At 42.6% G+C, this 22,402-nt stretch overlaps 1 protein-coding gene across 2 annotated transcripts in view; it reads left to right on the forward strand.

The window, feature by feature from the left end:
- Positions 1 to 22,402, forward strand: part of PDE3A (phosphodiesterase 3A) — a 312,776-nt gene that overhangs the window by 234,416 nt on the left and 55,958 nt on the right. For both annotated transcript variants that reach the window (XM_004611359.2, XM_055118370.1), the window contains one exon: positions 19,995 to 20,252. In XM_004611359.2, the coding sequence (XP_004611416.2) occupies positions 19,995 to 20,252 (258 nt within the window). The remainder of the gene's footprint in view (positions 1 to 19,994; positions 20,253 to 22,402) is intronic.

Here is a 22,402-nt window from a genome sequence, read left to right on the forward strand (position 1 = left end):
TTCTCCAGGAAAGCATTAAGTAGGATAAGAGGGGGGAAGTCAAAAAGTAAGGAAAGTTAAGGAGGGAAGGTGTGAACCAGCCAGAGGGCAGCTCCTTCAGGGACTGGGGGATAGCAGGATGGGGGGGAAGAGCCCCGTTGGGGGTGTTGAGTGAAGGACAGAGCCTGGATTGTACCTCTAGCGGCTCCTATGAAGATCATTCACTAGGTAAGTCTAGGAAGACATTGATGGCCCTTCACAGGGAACCCTATGTTAAAGAAGGAGACATTAATCCAACTTCTAAAGGCAGAAAATCAACTGCCTCTGGGAAAGACAGCAAGGGAGAGGCCTGGGCTCCAGGAACTTCATAGGGGCCAGGGAAAGAGCTTTGGGGAATTTGTCTCTCTTTTCGATTTGGGTCCTTAACTGTTGGCGCTCAGGGCTGACCCCTGACCCATTCCCGGAGGGTCATTCCTGCTGTGCTCAGGGCTCCCCCTGCTGGTGCTGCAAGGGGACCACAGGCAGTGCTGGGGATTGAACCAGGGTCAGCCACATGCGTGGCGAGGGCCTTCCACCCTCGAGACCCCTCCAGCTCCAGAGAAATGACTCTACAGGCTGAGGCCTTGTTTTGCATGTGGGAGGCCCAGAATCCAAGCCCCCAAGCACCAAAAGATATCACTCTGAACCCCAAAAAATAAAGAAAAGGGATTTTCATAGTGAAATCAGTAACATATTCACCCAACAAGGGGCTGATTCATAGGATAGATTTTTTTATTTTTAGTTTTAAAAAATTAACTTGTAGGACCAGGAGATAGTCGAACAGTTGAAGCATATGCCTACCATATGTCGGATTTGGGTTTGATTCCCAGCACCTCACGGTCCCTTGAGCATCGCCCCCACCCTTCAGGGCACATCACTGGTCACCCAGGTGACTCTGCCGACCCAGGCACCGTCACATCAACACTTGGGAATCGTTCCCTGGAATAAAATGAGATGCATTACTCATTTATTGATGCATGGACAAGAACGGCAGTGAATGTATCCCATGTTGATGTGAAAAACATTATTATCCTCCAGAAACCAATTATTTTTTAAAAAATAAATTATTGGTGCCAGTCATTATTTTATGTTTCTTCTCATATCTAATCTGAATAGGAAACTCCTGAATTTTCCCATGAGTTGCTGAATTTGTTTCTTGCAATATGCTGCTTGAGTTGGCTATGGAGCTAGGAAAAGAAGAACATTCTAGAGACTGGATTTGAATTTCAGAAGGATGTACAGCATGCTAGATGAGGTCAACAGGACAGATTTGTTCACATGGAAATGTGTTGTTTTTTAGGGAAGAGGATAGAGAGAGGGAGGGGGGGAAAGAGAACAGACAAGAAAAGCATGAATTGAAAGAACAAATTTGGCTTCTATGTTCCAAGGAGGAGATTCGATAGCCAGAGATAGAGAATTGATATTAAAAAAATGAAAATAATATGTTTTTTCATGGCAGGCAAGAATTATAAAATCCTGTCTATCTGGAGAAAAGTATGTAAAGTGAAAATAAAATTTTCCAGTGACTCATTCAGCTACATTTGCAACATGATCTGCAAATAATACTGGAGAAAAAACAATTTATTGAAACTAATTAGACAGTTTTGCAGGCCATGGTTAAAGTTGTTGTGGGAGTAAAAATTAATATAAAAGGACTCTTCCACATGCTCGCAAAATCTACACATGCGTAATAGACTGCTTTTGCACGGGATGATTTTATGAATGGCACTTGGGTTGTTGCAAGGTTATTGGAAGCTGAGGGTATGTGATCATTTGCTGCTGGTTATGCGCTGGATGCAATGTTAGCAGTGAGTCACTTGGCATAAGTGAAAACCATTACTCTGCCGACACGTTGGACACCAGGATTGGCTAAACCTGCAATAATCCCATCTCTCACTGTGGCTTTCTCAGAGTAACTGAAAACCAGTTTCCTACACTGACTAGCCAAGAAGACTTACAGGCTGATATTTTCATTTGTACCTTCTGAATGAAAGAAGCTGTATGGAAGAAAACTCCCCCTGGTCTGACGTTCGCAGTGGAGACGTTATTTATCAATCAAACCAGAGGAGAAAAGAATCCAAGTTTTTGGAGCTTGGGGCTCAATCGTGTAATTGAGCCATTTTGGTTTTTGTTCTACTCGTGTTCTCTCCTTTGAGTCTGTCTACACTGGCGGCTTCATTGTAAAGTTGCTTGCACTGATGACTCCTCCTCCATCTGGAGTAAGGCCCACCCATCCTTGACCATGGTGGGGACACCACTGTGATTGGAGTGGACAGTCCACCTGAGTGCCTATGGTTGGAAGAGTTCTGGGCTGTGACATCTTTCAGGGCATATTCATTTGGGTGTCAGAGTGCTGGTTCATAGCTGTCCAGTCTGTGGATTGATCTGACGGCATGAGATCTGCGTAATGGGCAGATCTGAGAAGTTGTTACCACCTTTTTCAGGGGCCACTCTAAAGCCTAGTTGATAATAGAGAAGCAGCACTGAGTTAAGTTAAGGGTTAAGACTGGGGAAGTCATCAGGGAGACAGGATGAGGCTATTTTTTATTAGGCTTCCCTATATCCATTCCAAAGCCTCAGCTGTCTGCATCAGCATGTGACAGGATCAACAGTCTCATCTGTTTGCTTTAATGATGCCTCCCTTATTTGTTTCTGTGGGATATGTCCATGAAAACTTTTGCACTAGACTTCCCATCTTTGTCTGTCCTTATTAAGATGGAATAAAACTAAAATGAACGGAAATGATAGCTAAAGAGGAGTTCACTGCCAATTCCTGGGGTAGGGTGGAGGGAAAGACTGGCCCATATTTTCTCACCAGAGGTTTTATTAATCTTATAATCTGAAAAGTATGTTGCTTTGATTACATGGGTCTCTGAAAATGGTGCTAAAACCTTGAGTTGTTGATCACTTGTTTCTTTGACTGTGCTCTTTTTTGCCATCCTAATGGCATATGGAAGCATCGACTGAATTGGCAGTTGTATCCACCCCAAGAAACAAATCTATGACATAAACGTGGAGTGACTCACACCATAGTCCAATGACTATTTTCTTGCCTAAGCGGGTAGGGCATTTGCCTTGCATGCAGCTGACCCGGATTCGATTCTTCCACCCCTCTCAGAGAGCCTGGCAAGCTACCAAGAGTATCCCGCCCACACAGCAGAGCCTGGCAAGATCCCCATGGCATATTCAATATGCCAAAAACAGTAACAACAAGTCTCACCATGGAGACGATACTGGTGCCCACTTGAGCAAATCAATGAACAAAGGGATAACAGTGATGATGATGGTGACATTTCTCCTTTATTCAACAACATATTGCTGCTAAATGAGAGGAGAGTATAGTTTTGAAGGGCTTTTCACATTAAAAACAACAACCTCCTCTCTAATCCTGCTCAATATCGATTGTCCTGTTAAATATCACGGTGTGTCACTGGAGTGGCCTGAAAATAATCACGTGGATTATCTGAATGTCTCCATATTCTGAATAGCATACTAACTGCAACCATTTCCTGGAGACCTCAAAAGCCCAGACTTATAGAAAGATCCATCGTACAGTTTTATTTGCATTACCACCTAAAAGGAAAATCAGGAATTCCTTTTAGCAATAGGTGTCTTTACAAAACCCCACAAGTTTCTCCTAATGGAAATCAAATATCACAATTTTTGGCCTAATTATGGGAAGTAGGAATAAAGACCAAATGGCATTTCTCTTGATTGAAATGTGGTAATAGTACAGTCTTACATAAGATTTAATTCTGGGAAGAGTCTAATTAGATGTTGTTTCACGAAAATGTGAAGGAAGGGAGTGTACCATGAATTCCCAAAGTTTCCTGATGATGTGAGTAAGTTCCCCATGATAACAAGAACCAAAGTTGATAAAGATTAGTTCAAGGGTTATTTGACAAATCACCACATGTAATGAACTGGCGGTTATTTTCACAAGTCAGAGGTAAGGTGACCATACCTAGGAAGGGTTCCCCAAAATTTTATCTACTTGTAAGTGTAGAAACTTTACTCTTTCATTTATGACATCTTCAGTGAGTCACGGGAGCTGGAATTTGCTGAGTTATGGGGTTTTATTTTGGGGGGTTGGTTGGTTGGTTTTTTGGTTGGTTGGTTGGTTGGTTGGTTGGTTGGTTTTGCCACACCCGACGATGCTCAGAGCTCTCTCCTGGCTCTGCACTTGGGGATCTTTCCTGATGCTGCTCAGGGGATCAAACCCAGGTTAGCTGCATGCAAGGCAAGCACCCTACCCACTGCCTACCCATTGTCGTATCTCTCTGGCCCTGCTGAGTTATGTTTGAAGGGCTCAGTGTATGTGGCACACAGTGTGGAGTAAGGAGGCGCTTCTCCCACCCACGCCCCCTGATGGGGGGAGATCATCGTTTCCCATTCAGAAAAGAACATGGTCTAGAACAATGGGCTGGGCCCACTGTGGATTTTATTCATGCCCCAAAGGACACTCTGCCTTCTGTTTTGTGAGGGTCGGGTACTGGAAGGGGCTAGGAAAGAAGATGCCGAGAATACTCTGTATTTGGGTAAAGAAAACTACGACAGGACTAAGTACATCACGCTTTGCTTCCACGCAAAGCTGATCCTTCTACACGCGCCCCCTCCACAGCGGGCAGCCTGTCTGCACCCCCATCCACCCCCACCCGGCTCTGGCTGCCTCTGTTTCCATCATTTCCCTTCGCAGATAGCTTTCACCACTCTATTACCAGCTGATAAGATTAGGAAACGTCTTTTGTTCATGGGCATCTGAAATCCGGGGTCATGTTTTCTTTTCAACCTTACGTTCTGAGCCCCGCCAGGTCCCATAGTCGTGTCTAATCATGTTCCAGCCTCAGACTTGCAGGAACTCCCACACGGGTTCCTCACCCACCTCTGCCCAGGCCAGTCTTGCTTTCCCATCTTGCGGAGTCCTCCCATTTTCGTGTCAAATGGCATGCTGAGTGACACAGCAGGGGACACCAGCAACAGAGACCTGACCCCCCACCTGCTCTTCTGGTTCCTCCGAGGATGAAGGATGAAGCCAGCCTTTTTCATTCCTCTTCCCGTCATTCTTTGTGCCCCCTTATCCCTCCGCCTCCAGGTTGCCTGCACTGCTTTCTCAGCAAGGGACTCGACAACCCGTTTTTGTTTTGTTTTGTTTGAGGACCATGCCCAACAGTGCTCTGAGCTTACTCCTGGTTCTACATTTTAGGATCACTCCTAGTGTGGCTCAGGGCGTTATATCGGGTGTCAGGGATCAAACCCACACCTACCACATGTAAGGCAAATACCCTACCTACTGTACTATCTGGCCTTCAGTTAGCAATTTATAAATTAAATGAAAGTGGCAGTACAGGACATTCTTCCACTTCTTGCCTGTCTTCCTTCCAAGAGTTTTCCTGAGACTGTGGGGGTGCTGTCCACGATGGTCACCCCTCCACCCTCACGTTTTCCTCTTGGATCATATCTCTGTGTCCTCTCGTTGCCTTTGCTGCATTTTATCCCCTCACCTCATGGGGTCCCCTCAGCTTTTCTGTGTGATCACCAGCTCTTCAGAGGCCACTTCTCTCCTGTGGCCGGTATGATGCCATGGGCCCTTGTCTAGCTTGTTGGCATGAAGGCACTGTCTGCTACATTGGTGCTTTTGCACTGCACACGCATGCCAGCCCAAGACATAGCCATCTCACCTGCTACACCCAAACCATGTTGCGCTGCTGTGATAAATATTGGTGTGTAAATAGCTCTGTTGTAAGCAATGTCTTAGCTTTTCAATTTCTGTCTTAGCTATCAGCGAAATATTTCTCCTGTTTGCACCAGGAAATTTTATTTCCACAAGTATAACATCTTGTTTGCACAAGTATAAAATATGTACAATGTTGTTTGCACAAGTATAAAAAAGACAAAATCCATGTGTTCACATTATCTCCTTTCTCCCACTTTCCTTCCATTATGACAGTTATTGTTGGGGGACCTCAGCACTTGAGCTTCTCACTCGTGGATATTTTTTAGAATCTGTTCATTTCTCAAATGCACTGGTTGCCACTGGCCTCCCTTCCCTTCAGGACCCTTTTGGCCCTACACTACACTCAGTTTCCATTTGTCACCTCTCATTGGCCTTTGCTTTACTTCTTCCTGGCCCTTTAAAGGCTGGAGAGGCCGGGGAGATAATGGAAGGACTGGACACGTGCTTTGCAGAAGGAAGCCCAGGTCTGCTCTGCAGCAACACACCGTTCCCTGGCAGGGACCCGGGGATACTAAGCTGGAAGTAAACCCTGAGCACCACCAGGTGTGGCCCCCCAGCCCCAAGAAAACTGGAAAAATAATAAAAAGCATGAAAGGCAGAACTCACTGTGTCTCTTGCTTCTGTGCCCTGTTTTCTCTCTCTGCTTTCCCATGACATCGTGTCACTGGAAGGACCCTCTCCGTGTCATTGCTAGCCCATGTGCTTTATTAGAGCACTGTGGTTTGCAGAGTTATTCATGGATGAGTTTTAGACATACCATGTCACAGCACCCATGCCACACCAGTGCCAAATTCTCTGCACCAGTGTTCCCAGGGTCCCCGCTCAAGATATCACTGGTGTGCCTACACCCCCCTTGACTCCTGCCCCCCATTGATTCCCGTTTATCTCCTCTCCCTCTCCCTTCTCCTTCCTATTCTCTGGGAACAAGGGTGATCTAGGCATTCTCCCTTTAAACCCTTGCATTCCTCCACCCAGTTATACTAAATAGCACATATAAGCGATATCATCCTGTGTTTACCTTTCTCTGGCTCACCTCATGTAACATGGTATCCTTCAGTTCCCTCCATGAGGCATAAAATTACATGATTTTATCATTCCTTACAGCTGTGTAGTATTCCATTGTGTCCACATGTCATATCTTTATGAGCCACTTCTCTGTCATTGCGCATCTAGTTTGACTCCAGATCTTAGCTATTCCACTGAGTGGTGCAATGAATAATAGTGTACTCACATCCTTGCAAATGAATGATTTTATTTTCTGTCCTAAGGATTGATAACCAAAAGTGGAATTGCTGAGTCATTTGAGAACCCAGTTCTGAGTTTACTAGAACCCTCCATACTGCATTCCACAAGGTTGGACTAGGTGACATTGCCATCAGCAGTGAATGAAAGTTCCTATTTCACCTCATCCCACCAGTACAGATTTGTCCTAGTATTTTTGACACATGCCATTATCTCTGGTATAAGATCTCACTGTTGCCATGATTTGGATTTTCTTAATGACAAGTGATGGTAAGCATTTTTTTAAATTTTAGTGCAGCAGGTAGGGTGTTTGCCTTGCATGTGGCCGACCCAGGTTCGATTTCCTCCGCCCCTCTCAGAGAGCCCGGCAAGCTACCAAGAGTATCTTGCCCACACGGCAGACCCTGGCAAGCTATCCATGGTGTATTCAATATGCCAAAAACAGTAACAACAAATCTCACAATGGAGACATTACAGGTGCCTGCTCGAGCAAATTGATGAGCAATAGGATGACAGTGACAGTGACAGTGACTTTATTTTTATAAAGTAGTTCACAAGATTTGATTACATTTAATATCTGAACACCAATCCCACTGCCATTACACCTTCCCACCACCATATTTTGGATGTTTCCATTTCTAACCCCAACCTCTGCCCCAAAGCAGAACTGAAATAATTTATTTTGTATTGTTATGAATGCGAGCACCAGTAACGTCTCCATTGTGAAACTTGTTGTTACTGTTTTTGGCATATCAAATATGCCATGGGTAGCTTGCCAGGCTCTGCCATGCTGGTGGGATACTCTTGGTAGCTTGCCAGGCTCTCTGAGAGGGATGGAGAAATTGAACCCTGCGAGAAATATAAGTGCGTGCGCATATAAGCACACATACTCATTTATATATACATAGATATACATAGATATAGATAGATATAAATACAGATTATATGCATGCATAAATATATTTCCCTCTCAGATTGATTGCCTTCTGCTTTAAACCCCACCAAATGTGGTGTGCTGCTCTTGCAATATGAATGGTATGAGGCCGTGCGGTCCAGGAATAGATTCACTCGTGGGTAAGGCTCAACACGAGTGTGTGGAGAGCGGCCGTGAGCATGGTGAGAGTTGAGTTCTGGAGGTCTTCAGCTCCAAGGCTGGGTCCCATGGGGCATGGAGGGGCCTCACTCACCCCCCTCCAGGTACCCCAAATGAAACAATCTGGCGGCATAGCTATGGCAAGTCAATGGTGAGCATTTTTTCCATGTGCCTCTGGGTCCTCTGTTGGCCTTCCTCAGAGAAAGGTCTGTTCATTTCCTCTCCCAATTATTGATGGGGCTTTTAGATTATTTTTGTTGATCTTTGTGATTCCTTTATATATCCTGGATATCAACCCTTTACCTGATGTGTTGTGTGCAACTATTTTCTTCCATTCAGATGTCTTTTCGTTTCATACTATGTTTCTTTGGCCATATTTCTTTGAGACGTTTTAGTTCAATGTCGTCCCACTTGTTTAGTTTTGATTCTATAGCTTTTGTTAATAGTATCATATCACTGAAGACTTCTTTGAGATGTGGGTCTTGGAGCTTCTGCCTATATTTTCCTCAGAGTAATTTATAGATTCAGGTCTGGTCTCAAGGTCTTTGATACACTTTTATTTGACTTTTGTGTAAGGTGTAAGATATGCGTCCAGCTTTAATTTCTTTTTAAAAATGTGTTTAAAGAACTGTGATTTGCAAAGTTGTCGATAGCTGAATTTTAGGCGTGCAATATTTCAACACTCATGCCACCACCAGTGGCAGCTTCTACCAGTGCACCCAACTTCCATCCAGTGGTTGCAGGTTAGATCTTATGTTTCCAATCTTGTTGAGTCTGAGTTGGGGATATATATCTATACCACTCAACCATTTCATGAGTGCAACAGAAGCTCTGATGCCTAGTCACCCATTACTTCTTGTTCTCTTCTTCCCCCTTTGATTTCTTTCCTTCCCTGTGCTCTTTAAACACTAGGATCAAGGGTGATCTAGGCATCCCCGCCTTACTCCGTGAGATCATCCTGTACTTGTCTTTCTTCTCTGGCTTATTTCACTCAGCATGATACCTTCCAGGTCCATCATGTTGCAGAAAATTGCATGATTTAATCATTCCTTGCAGCTGCATAGAATTCCATGCATATTCCATGCATATATTTATATTTGTATATATGCCACATATTCATAATCTATTCATCTATCATTAAACACCTAGACTAATTCCATATATTATACAACTTTAGTTTCTTATATGTTATTATCCAATTTTCCCGTCACCATTTGTTGAAGAGGCTATCCTAATTCTCTCTCATGCCCTCAGTTCCTTTATCAAAAATTAGCTGACCATATATTTGAGGAGTTGTCCTTGGCTATCCTATTCTGATCAGAGAGTCAGAATAGTCTGGTCAGAGAGTCTGCCTTTATTCCAGTACCATGTTGTTTTGATCACTATGACTTTATAATATAGCTTCAAGTGAGGTAATAAGGTGCCTCCCAGTTTCTTAGTTTTCCGTATGGTTTTGGATTTTAGGGGTCCTTTATGATTCCACACAAACTTTATGATTGTCCAGTCCAGATGTCTCTGCTGATATGTAACTGAATCATCCCCCAAAAGCACATTTTTCTTCAGAAATGAGTAATCCGACATTCACGTCAAAAGTATTCCTTCTGCTGTGATCTCTGACTCCGGGAAAGATTCTTTGCTACCCAAAGGTCCCAGCTATATGCCTGCAAGTTCCCCTCATTCCTTCTTCCATGACTCCTGGTCATGTCTCAGCCTTCAGGGTTCAAAAGGCTCAAGGAGTTTGTCCAAGCTCATGAGTGAGGCTCATGTTCTTACTGCAATCTCCAGACACAACCTTTTCCTCTGCAGATACTTGGTAATCCACCTGAACTTTGCTCCCTCCCAAAAGGCTGTTCTTTCTCAAGCTCCAGTCATTCTCATCTGTTCTTTTTTCCCAGAAAATATTCACGCATATGCCCAATGCCTCTCTGTTTACTCTTTTCATTTGTGTCCCAGATTATAGAAAAATGTGCAGACTTGCTGACTGTTATTAGCACCTCAACTTACTGGCAATTTACTCCTTACTGGAAATAGTTATTCTTACTTTAGTGTGTTAGATATAGAGTACCTTTTATCTTCAGTGCTTGAGCCTGATATTGTTTTTAGCTAATGTTAAGTGAAGAGTAAAAGGTGAAACTGTGCTAGTAGGTTAGTCTTAAGATAGTTCCAGAAAACTCTGTCATGTATTTAAAAGAAATGTCTCAGACACAAGTTTGTCTTTTTAGATCCCTTTAAGTCACAGGACCAGGGAGAAAAAATTGCTGGGTGTTTTGTTGGTTGAGAGTCTGTTATTTCTGCCTTCCCTCATTTTTAGATCACTTAATGCCTGCAGAGTACCAGCCACTAACCAGGGCTTGTAGTCTGGTCACAAACTAGTGACCAGAAATTCACGTTGCCTTTGTCCTTGTTAAGATTTTCACCCTAAACGAGGAAGAAAGGCCTGGTTGCTGCAGCTCCTCATATAGAGTCAGAGGTTCTTCCTATCATTCAGCACCAGTGGAACACAGGGTTTTCCTTACCCTTGTCTGGGACATGGAGAACTTCCAGTGTGTGAAGTCCAAGGTTATCCCTGCAGATAGAGAAACCACTACCAGGAGAACTTTCTGGATCTGACAGTTGCAGGGAAGGGGTCTGGATCAGGAGCAGCTGTGGGTCAACTGCAGAGATACAGTGGCCATGACCCCGGGCTAGGAGAAGCTAGAGTTAACAGGCCAGACACCAGGGAAGGACACCAAAACCCCGTGTCAGGAATGGACATGTGGAGAGTCTGTGTTTTACAAATATTTTGATCACAATAGAGAATTGTTATGGAAAAGTGTTTAAATGGTATATGAAAACAGACGTTTATGATTATAGCTTCACTTCAATTAGGACCCCAACAGATTTGACACAATGTCGAATGCATTCCTTCCTTCCTACCAATAGTCGTATGGGAGCACTCCTTTCTCACGGAAGAAAAGAAACTAAACTCCATTAATGAGAAAGCAACACCGATTCCCCAAAAGATAGATGCTCATCAATTAGAGCTCTATTTAAAAAAAAAAAAAAAAGCAGAACACTGCCATCTGTTGTTCGCTGAAATGCTTTCAGGCTAAGCAAACAAACCTCAAGCTCGAGTTAGAGCAATTCTTAACGTTTGTCACTGAACAGCAACAACATTCATCAACTTTATGAGTCATGCTTTTTTTAGAGATTCTTAATTTTTCCTCTTATTTATGAACTCGTGCACGGAGAAGTCAGCTTTTTGATTCAAAGAAAGAGTAACGCTTTTCATTTACGTAACAGTGTACATTTAACCACATCTTCCTACCTTCCTTTTCACTGGCAGCCAGGGGGGTGCTTTCTCCCCTGGGCGCCTCCTCACTTGGTCAGCCACCTCAACTTTGCTCTTTGGAAGAAAGCAAACCGGCCTGGAAGTCCAAAGCAGTTTAGGTTACTTTCTCAGAGGCACAGATGCTTAGTCCAGCCTGCGATTTATCAAGTGTTTTTAATTTCCTTTTAAAAAAAAAAAAGAAAAAAAAAGTGCAACAGCCCATGGCTAGAATGCTTACCTTGCACACAGCCGACCCAGGTTTGATCCCCAGCACACACTGTGGTTCCCCAGAACCCCTCCAGAAATGATCTCTAAGCACAGAGACAAGAGTAAACCCTGAGCACCCCCAAGTATGGCCTCCAAATCAAAAAAACCAAGTAATTCATCAGTCATCCATGATCATTATCATTTTTGAGGATACTGATGAATCTGACTGGCGTCTGGAAGGTGCTCAGAAAACATCAAAAGAGGAATTGCTGCACCATGTGGCTTATTTATGGACGGGAAACACCTAGGAACATATAGTTGAGCACCACAGCCCCCTGGGTGCCAGGAACGCTCTTTGAACATCAGTATAGAAGGAAGTTCAGAGTTCCAGGAACAGACTGAGTCTGCGGGGCCCACGTCTCAGAGGACCAGCCAACGGCGCTGTTGTTGGAAACAGCTTGCTGAAGGGCCCCTATATGTTTTCCTCCTACTGTACATATATATTATCTTAAGGAGAAAACCCAAATGTAAACTCACAGTCCCTGCCAGGAAATTAAAATAAGCAAACATCTGCTTCCTTAGGATGGCCTTTAGCCAAGACTCAGCCTACAATGAGTTACTGCAAAATTTTCACATGATTTCATTTTTTAAAAATTTCCCAACCAACTTCAAGTCTAAAATTATAAATGGATCTTATGAAAGTATAAACACATATGCAATTCTGCTGGCTCTGAGGTCAGGTCCAGTCCTACACCCAAGATCATTTATCAGCTCCAGCAGCGCATCTCCGAAAGGAGCTTAGCCATATACAACTTCCTGGGTTCCCAGTCGGGCTTCCAGGGCAAGGTCTGGCGCGGGTGGGCTGGCAGGCTGCGCTTTAGAGACAGGAGGAGGGGGAGGCGGCTTCCAAAACCCCATCAGGCATCTTTCCCTAGCTCTGAAGACCAAAGTTGGGTAAGAATTGTTCCAGCCACTCTCCTTTTATGTGTCATTCCTACACTGTTGATTGCTCTTGTCCCCACTCCCATTTCCCCCTAAGAATGTTCTTCCCATGCTGTGTTGGCCTCCCGGGGTGCCTCCCAGGATGACTACAAAGAAAGAAAAAATACTTTCAGCCACGGAGCTAAGATGCTTTAGGATTCCTTTCACATCGTGTTATAAATCATACGAGTGCAATCAACCATATTACCCCGAGACCAAGACCTTGGAACAATTATTTTCTAGGAGCTTAAAATTAATCTCAGACCTTATTAGGGTATGTGAGAGTAGGTAGTGCAGCCTTTAGGAATAAGAAATAGAAATAAAGGCATTCAAGGGATTTTTTTTTTTTTGCTTTTGCTTTTATTGATCAAGAACTCCTATCTCCATACTGACCTGGATAAAGAAACCGTGGACCTAGCGTGTATATATAATGTGCACCCTTTGCACACACCATATTTTCATTGATATGATACTAGTGGAGATAGAAAATCTTTATCAAACAACTCCTATGAGCCATGCATTCTTCACAGGCTCTTTCAGTACCTGTATCCATCTAATTATCAATCAGGTTATTTATTGCTCCCCCTTTTTATAGGCATGCCACTTTCTAATATGATATAATGCTAGCATATTCTATACTATTCTTTATACTATGTATAATACTATATGAGTTTCAGAACTCAATAAATACATATGCCAAACATCACACCTATCACCAAAGTTCTTGTACCAGAGATAAGGAGAAAATTCAATTACCCCAAATCTCAGCTATTCTGAAATTTGAATGCAGACCATCTGACTTTAGATTTTGTGATCTTGGTCTGAGGTTGATAAGTATACTAATTGATAATATAGAGATTATATATTGATAAATGTATAGAACTTCTTTTATACATCAGTTCTTCATAATGATTCTTTCCAGCTTCTCATATACACAATTTCCTACATAATAAACTTGATAGAAACATGTGCCTTTTTAACTCTTGGAAAATGCATGAACCAAATTTCATTTTTAGTCCTTGTTTCAGAAATTACAATAAATATCTTTGGCACAGGTATTACACTATGTCTCATTTCAAGTGAAAGAAGTTATTAAATTTAAAGGAGACTGACATCCTCTTCACATAAATAATTAGGGTCCGTAAGTAGCTTATAAATGTGACATTGTTAAACAGAGAATCATAATAAATGACATGCATTTTTCATGCCTTGTATATTACACATTAAGTTATACAGATAAATGTGCAAGTATTGACACACCTTGGCCAACCATGGTATTTCTCTTTACTTCTGTGTCCACTGTTGACTGGAGTTCCAAATTGTCTTACATTAACACACCATGAAGGAATATACTTTATTGTTTACAAATGCAAGTTTTAGGCAGTTTGTTGTGTTTTGTTTATTTGAGGGCTGTCCCTGGCGATGCACAGGGCTTACTCCTGGCTCAGCACTCAGGAATCACTCTTGGCAGTGGGATTGAATCTGGGCTGGCTGCATGCAAGGCAAATGTCTGCCTGCTGTATTATCTCTCTGGCTCCAAATTTTATGTAGTTTTACAGTGAAAAATCGCTAATGCCTTTGGGAGCACTCTGAGTTCACATTCTTTTAGGTATGTTTTTTTTTAATCTCTTTGAATCAGTAGAATTATAGCTCCCTTACTTTACTTCATCCTCATCTTTATGAAATTTATTTAGAGAGTCTGAAGCTATTCAGTTTTGTTTTCACAAAAACAATTTTGCTCATTTCACTGGTTGAAAGTTATCGTTTTAGTGTATGTTTAAATATCAGTGAGAACTGTGCCTGGCATAACAGCATGCATGATTCAAACTTAGAAGGCTGAATTTAGGTAAGATTCACGATTGCTGAAATGACCTTTCTAAGGCTACATTTCAAAAAAAATCTAAGTCCTTTTAAAAATTTTAAAAGCTTAACGGTTCAAATAGGTTTTCCATGAGTTCCTGTGTTTTTTCACTTGTGTGTGAGAACAGATGTGTGAGTGGTATGTGAAGGTAGGATTTGCACATGCGCCTCTGGAAGTTGTGCATGGCATGTGCACACGCGGTTCCCTGGCTTCAGCAGGGGAGAAAGGGGAAGCTCCATGAACACAGGCTTGCTGAGGAAACCTGAGGTTGGTTTTGGAAGCCATAATAAAACTTGGCATCGTTTCCCCCCCCTTTTTTTTAATTGAATCATCATGAGATACATAGTTTCAAAGTTGTTCATGATTGAGTTTCAGTCATACAATGTTCAATTATTTTTCTTAAGAACCCCAATTTGAGACATGTGGCATTTCAGATAGTTCATCTGGATAGTGTTTTTCAAACCGTTTTTCTGACCATGGCCCATTCTGACTTTGTTTTCTTCCTGTGGCCCCTCTGTCTTATTCTGACCCCCTATTCTTAGGTTGTAGCCCTTCTACTTTTATTTGATTTATACCTGTGCCCCTTTTAGAATCTCCTGGGGGCCCACAGATATCCCCCCTGTCGAGAAACACTTTTCATCCCCATTTTGTGTTTTTGCATTTGTAACCGCTTTTTGGCTTCCATGAACAATTATAAAAAGACTTTTGTGCTACTTCTAATGCTTTCCCTCCAGTGAGACGAAATTAATCCCCAGCGCCAGTGATTCACCGAGTCAGAATATGTCGCTGAAAATAATTGTGTTTCCAGCTTCGGGGCAAGGATGTCTCCCACCTATTTCATTAAATTAGCAACTAATCTTTGCTTCAAAGTGTGCAGGGCAGAGAGCTCTAACTTAACTACACTTGTGCTGTCACCAAGAAATTTTCTCAAGAACTGGGTTGGTTGCCGTCGCCTCTGCCCCTGCGTCAGCCAGTCCCCTGATGCTTTAAACCAGCAATTGCTCTTGACAAAATTTCATAATCCCATTCGAAGTTTTCCCTGGGGCACTTTCATTTTCTAGAAGTGAAATATTTGCCTTTTCGCGCCCACACGCCTTGTTCCCAGAGATGTCCTGAAGCCGCCTTCACACGTTGTTGGGTTTTTTTTTTCTTTTAGAAAATTCTCCATTTCTGAATAATCTTTTAAACGGGATTCCAAACACAGCACCATAGTAAATAATCTGGCATGTTGCTTAAAAATAGATCATTTTCTTTTGCGTTGTTAGTAATCCGGTCTCTGTCTGGCTAGAATATTACAGAATTTGCCATTTAAGGTCATGTAGAAGCTGAGATGCCCTTAGAAAGTGCATCTTGTCCCATCTCAGTTCACACCGAGTCACAGCTTTCCTATTTATCATGCGGAAGGGGTAAGGGGTTGAGCTGAGTTAGTGAAAGAGTGAAAACACTGTTCCTGTGATTGAATTGTCTAGGCGTTCTGACCAGTGCTGATTTGTCATACGCATATCTGTCTTCCCTTAAACTTCTCCGTGACTCAGTGTGAGCTAGGTCTGAGGTGAGTGGCATTTGTGAGGGTCTAAATCAGCAGCAGGTAGGATGTCTTGGGAGATGCAGTCAACTGGAGGGAGGAAAGATTTTTTTTTTTTCAAACCCTGTGTGCTTTGGAAATTGGAGGACTTATCCAGAGAATCAGCTCTTTGGGATCTGATGATAAAGTAGCACTTTCTTCTGCTGTTTATCAGACTTAAATTCCAGATTTTCTATTTAAAGGTAGCAATCCACATTGGCTTGCTATTTAAGTAGTGTCTGGGGAATTACACTTGTATTTTCTTAACTGTTGAGCATAAATATTTCTATTTTAGAAGAGCTTGCAAAAGAGGATGTTTCAAACTGCATGACCCCCACCCCTGCCATCCCCCCAACCACCATCGTTTTTTTTTTTTTTTTTTTTTTTTTTTTTTTTTTGCTTTTTGGGTCACACCCAGCGATGCTCAGGGGTTACTCCTGGCTTTGCACTCAGGAACTACTCCTGGCGGTGCTTGGGGGACCATATGGGATGCCGGGGATCGAACCCGGGTCGGCCGCGTGCAAGGCAAACGCCCTACCCGCTGTGCTATCGCTCCGGCCCCCCACCATCGTTTTTTTAAGAAAAGTTTTTGTTTAGTTGCCTGAACAGTAAAAGACTTGGACTGTGGTAGGATGCTCAATCCAGCCCCTCTCGGCATTCCAAGATGGTTTCAGGCCATCAGCTTAAAATTTTCCTTCCCTGTAGCTTTTATTTTGACTATTAGTATCAATTATCACAATCTAAGATTTTCACCAGCCAAAGAAGTGTTATTTGGTGGAACTAGGAATTACTTTTCTGGTAGACTAGGTGTCTACCAGAGCAGAGCCTGGCAAGCTCCCCGTGGCATTATTCGATATGCCAAAAACAGTAACAACAAGTCTCACGATGGAGACGTTACTGGTGCCCTCTTGAGCGAATCAATGAACAATGGGACGAGAGTGCGAGAGCTACAGTAGAGTAGGTGTGGAAACGCCCTCTGTGGGAATCGCTGCTTTGTTTTGTATTCTGGATCATATGATGGCAAAGTGCCACCCTCCAGGAAACCTTTGCCCTAGTCTCCCACCGTCCACACTGTTCCCACCACAGTCCTCGTCGAGGTCCTTGGCTCCCTGCCTTGTCCGTATAGCATGTCGGCTCCTGTGGAAAGAGGAGCGTGTGTCTCTCTCAGTCTGTCAACATTTCACGTGTGGTTGGCTCTGGTGAGTGTGTCACAGACAAAGCAGATTGTTGGTTTTAGATTTCATGCCTCACTGAAACCTTTAGTTATTATTTGGTTAGATTTGTTCTGTTTTGTTTGGGTTAGTAAAAGAGTGACCTGTCATGCTCAGGGCATCCTCCTGGCTCTGTACTCAGGAATCTCTCAGGAAGTGCCCAGGGGACAGGGTGTTAGAGATCAGACCCAGAAAGACGCATGCAAGGCAAGTGCCCTACCCACTGTACTGTTTCTCTGACCCCGGAAGCCTTTGGTTTTTGACCCAAACAATGGTGGTGGTTTCTTAACTATGAATGATATTCAGTGTTTTATAATCCTGTTCTTGAATCCAAGAACCAATAAAGCAGAGGCTGGAGTTAAGCCAATAAGACAGCTACTTTCGCAGTAAACACACGTTCCTCCGCTTCTTGGTTTGACTTGCTTTGATTTTTCACTAGAAGACTTTTGCTTTCACAAAAGCTACAATATGAGTAAGTGGTGTCGCAGTGTAACAGCTGTGTACCTTGAAATGCATAATGTGCTTATTTTCTAAATTTTTGCATAATTTTGACTTTAAAAAGATGAGTTTTCAGATATATTCCTATTAATGTTACTTTGAAGGCCTCATTTGCTTTGTAGTATATACGAAATATATAATACCTGTTTTATTAAAGGAGAGTGGATATATTATTAGAAAGTCATAAAACTATTATGAATTTAAAATACTTAATTTCTCACCAATCATTCATTGGAAAATTATTCTAATAAAAATATTTTACCTTTTCTTCAGATTTGTAAAATTATTCTAATAAAAATATTTTACCTTTTCTTCAGATTTGTAAGTTGTCTTGTACTAATATTTGAGGAAGTCTCTTATTAGCATACAGACTGTTTCTCTCAGAAATCTGAAAATTTTTTATCCTGAAAAGAAATAAAGTTTGATTGAAAATGCTGTTTTTCATGAAAGCAAGACAGTGACTTGTTAACATTTATTAAAACAAAATAGGTGAAATGAGTATCACTTCCTGAACATCACTCTGGTGGCTTGAGGGAGGAAAGGGCTCACTCAGAGGTTTTCAGAGGCCTTTGAAGTGTCTGGAATTAAACCTAGGAATCTAGAAGCACCGTGGAAATGCACTGGGAAATATGTGTTTCTGAAAATGGTAACCTAAACCTATTTTGGTGGCATTTCTCATACAGTTTTTTAAAATTGACAATTATAGGTGCATGTGTGAGAAACACACAGTTATATACAATATAAGTATACATACTATACATCTAAGTAAATGGATACATTTATATTTTCCTCTCTAAAATATTGGACCGTTTCTTTTACCACTGTTCATTTCCTCAAACCATTACTAACACTGGGTGCGATTAGCCTTGTATTACTTTGTCATTTGAAGAGTAAAAGTTATTGTAGTGTGTCAACTTGCATTTTTATTATGGACACAAATAGTGTTTATAAATAGTTAAAAAAAAAAAAGATTTCCCAAAAGGGTTTGACCAGTCGATTGTAACTCAGACGTGAAAGCTTGTGACTATATGTCACAGTGAATCAATAAATTTTTTTTAAAAAAGATTTTTTTACATTGTGTTTTAATTGTATATCTATTTCCTTTACCCTAGTTGATCCATTGATTTTTTTCAAACTCTTCATTTGGACCCATTTTTATCTTACTTTCTCAGAGAATGTTTAACATTTTCTAAACCGTTGCTAATAACCTATCTTCTTAGTAGATGCATATGCCTTCATTTACCGGATTGGTCAGTGTTTCCTTGACAGGTTTTACATTTATATTTTAATGACCTTTTAAGTCTCTCTTGAGATAATGATTAAATGTTCAAATCCATAGCCAGTTTGGCAGAATCCGAGAGATCTGTCTGGGAATTCCAGAACTGTAATTTCCATCCCAACCATGAAGAGGGACAATTTGTGACTTAAAATATACATTGAGTTGTGGGGGCTGGGGGGGGTGGTTTATCTCTGCTATTAATTGAATAATTCACAAATTCTGTACTCAAAGGCCAGAATGAAGGTCAAGTTAGTTGACTCTTTGGCTGAACCAGCTGGGTCCAGTTTCACGTGGACTTTTTTCAATAAATATAGTTAATACTATGGAAGTATTTTTTTCTCCCTTAGGTTTCCTTAATAACATTTTTTTCTCTAGTTTGCTTTATTGTGATACTATTGTAATACATAACACATACAAAGTGTGTGGTAATCATCTGTTTATGTTATCAGAAAGGCCTTCGGCCAACAGATTAGTAGAAAAGTTCTAGCGGGATCAAAAGTTATCCTCTGATTTTTGACTCTGGCAGAGTGTTATCAGTGGCCCTAACCCTCAATTGGTCAAGGAGAAGAAACTATCACTGAAATTGAAATATTTTATATTAATGTTACTTTTAGAATAAAACTTCTAAATGATATACATTCCAATGACGAGCTCTTCGCTTCAAACACAGTGGCTGATAGTTTTTTTCCTATCTGAAACATCCTGCCCTTCAAAAACAAATCTGCATCTTTTTTGATGACTTCGAATGTGTCCCCCACCCCCACCCTACCCCCGTCACTGAATTTCCAGCGTTATTAACTCAAGCTCCCTTGAACCCAGAAGTGGAGAGAGTCCTGGCGAATGTGAGCCAAGCGTGAGGCAAGGCGTGGTGGGAATTTCACTGTCCCAACAGTCAAGCGAATGTTTCTTTTCTAGAGAAGCCCCTGCTTCCCTGTCTGCGTCCAGGGGTGGGGGGTCTCCTCCCGTGCTCTGACCGCTGCTTTGTCTGTGTCTCAGTCCTCAGGCACCAGCATCACTGTGGACATCGCCGTGATGGGCGAAGCTCACGGCCTCATCACAGACCTTCTGGCGGACCCTTCCCTGCCCCCCAACGTGTGCACGTCCTTGAGGGCCGTGAGCAACCTGCTCAGCACCCAGCTCACCTTCACGGCCCTGCACAAGCCCAGGGTGAACCCTGTCGTCTCCTTCAGCGAAGCGTACACCTGTTCCGACTCCGAGGAGAGCTCCGAAAAGGACAAGCTGGCTATTCCCAAGGTGAGTCCCCAAGGCCCCTTCCTTCTGACTTTCTCGAAGGTCCTTGGCACAGCTCGATGATGTCGCATTAGCTGATCACAGAAAGGCTATACAGTTGTAAAGACTTTCCTGTTCCTTAATCTCTTGCACTTTTTTTTTTTTTTTTTTTTTTGCTGTTTGGGTCACACCTGGAGATGCACAGGGGTTAATCCTGGCTCTGCACTCAGGAATTACCCCTGGCGGTGCTCAGGGGACCATATGGGATGCTGAGAATCGAACCCGGGTCGGCCGCTTGCAAGACAAACGCCCTACCTGCTGTGCTATTGCTCCAGCCCCAATCTCTTGCACTTTTAAGGGAAAGAATCTGCACTTTTAAAACACCTTTAACCGGGGCTGGAGCCCAGCAAGTAGGGTGTTTGCGGCCCACCCAGGTTCGATTCCCAGTATTCCATATGGTCCCCCAAGCACCGCCAGGAGTAATTCCTGAGTGCAGATCCAGGAGTAACCCCTGTGCATCACCGGGTGTGACCCAGAATGAAAAAAATAAATAAAAATAAAATAACATAAAATGCTTTTACTTAGGGAGCGGATTGTTCTCAGGGATGGGACCCAGACAGGCAAGGGTCAGTCACTAAGCTCCGTGACCAGCCCTGACATTACCTTGTTGCTTCAGACTTTCAATACGATTTCTTTTAGAATAAAATTTCTAAGTAATGTACATGAAGGTTTTACCCCTTGTGCCAGACTTTCTTTTATGGAAAGAATTTATCAGTTAAATAAAAAAAGAAAAAGACATAAAAACTCTTTTATCCCATGCTAGTGTGGATTCTGTGTGGATTCTGCTTACAATCCAGTTCCATCTATACGGCAAGATTGCTTGGCCTTTGGAATTTATTACGATGAGTGCCCTTCACAGTGACCTCAGAGCTTTCCCAAACCCAACAAAGTTTAGTTGTTGAAAGGAAAAGATTCTCTTATATATTTGTTCATGCTCTTCAAATTTTTACATAAAGAATATGAGATTTATGAAAGAAAGCTCTAGAGGATAAGATTCTGCACCCAAATGAGAACTGTGTATTGATTGAAAACAAATTATCTTCAATACTGAAAAAAAATGAGGATAGCTGTATTTTCTAAAGGATGCCCATGGCATGTAGTCACAGACTTCCAGAACTCTCTTCTCTTTAAGAAACAGATGTGTCCCCAGGTTGTTTGTCCATCAGTAACATCAAGAGCTCTCGTCCCAAGAATATGTTCCTCACCCAATTTCAACAATTAGGTGTTTGCAATTGCCTTCCGATAGCTGCTTTCCTGAAACAAGCTGAGACAGCAGAGGCGTAGAGAGAGGGAGATGGACCACTCCTCTGGGTCTCCATACCAGTGTGTGAGATTCCTGACATTCCTGAGCTGTCCGCCCCCCCGCCCGCTTCCATGATGTATATTCAGACATCTGAGGAGTATTAGGAATCATTCAGTGTCATGAATAATTGAAGTGTGTTGAATCCCAGCACTGGAGCCATAGCACAGTGGTTAGGGCATTTGCCTTGCACGCGGCTGACCCAGGTTCGATTCCTCCACCCCTCTTGGAGAGCCCGGCAAGCTACCGAGTATCCTGCCCACACAGCAGAGCCTGGCAAGCTCCCCATGGCATATTCAATATGCCAAAAACAGTAACAAGTCTCACAATGGAGACGTTACTGGTGCCCAGTCGAGCAAATCCATGAACAGTGGGAAGACAGTGCTACCGTGCTGTTGAACCCCAAGCAGTCAGAGCCTTGCATGTCTCTTCGCAAGTTTGTACCATCTTCAGGAGAGAAGAATGCCTGTTTATTCTCCAGTGGATGTAGAGAGCATACAGGAAGTGGCTTGCACTTCTTGTACCACAACCCAAATGTACTGAATGTATTGAAAGCACTTCTCTGGTTGTGTTCAGCTGTCTTTCCCTTCAGAGTGCAGGGACTCATCCCGGGAGCCCAGCATCCTGCCTCTGTGTCGGTACTTCCACATTCACTCACCAGGCTGTGGGGGTAGGGGACCAAAGAGGGTTGAAAATGAGCAGGAAGATTCTTCTCTCTTCCATTAAAAGGATTTGATGCTTCACATAGCACCCATGTGTCTGGTATCTTAGTCAGATTTGCCTCATCGCGGTGTTCTGTGAGCTATACTCTTGA

The sequence above is a fragment of the Sorex araneus genome, chromosome 10, assembly GCF_027595985.1.
Source record: "Sorex araneus isolate mSorAra2 chromosome 10, mSorAra2.pri, whole genome shotgun sequence".
Classification (NCBI taxonomy): domain Eukaryota; kingdom Metazoa; phylum Chordata; class Mammalia; order Eulipotyphla; family Soricidae; genus Sorex; species Sorex araneus.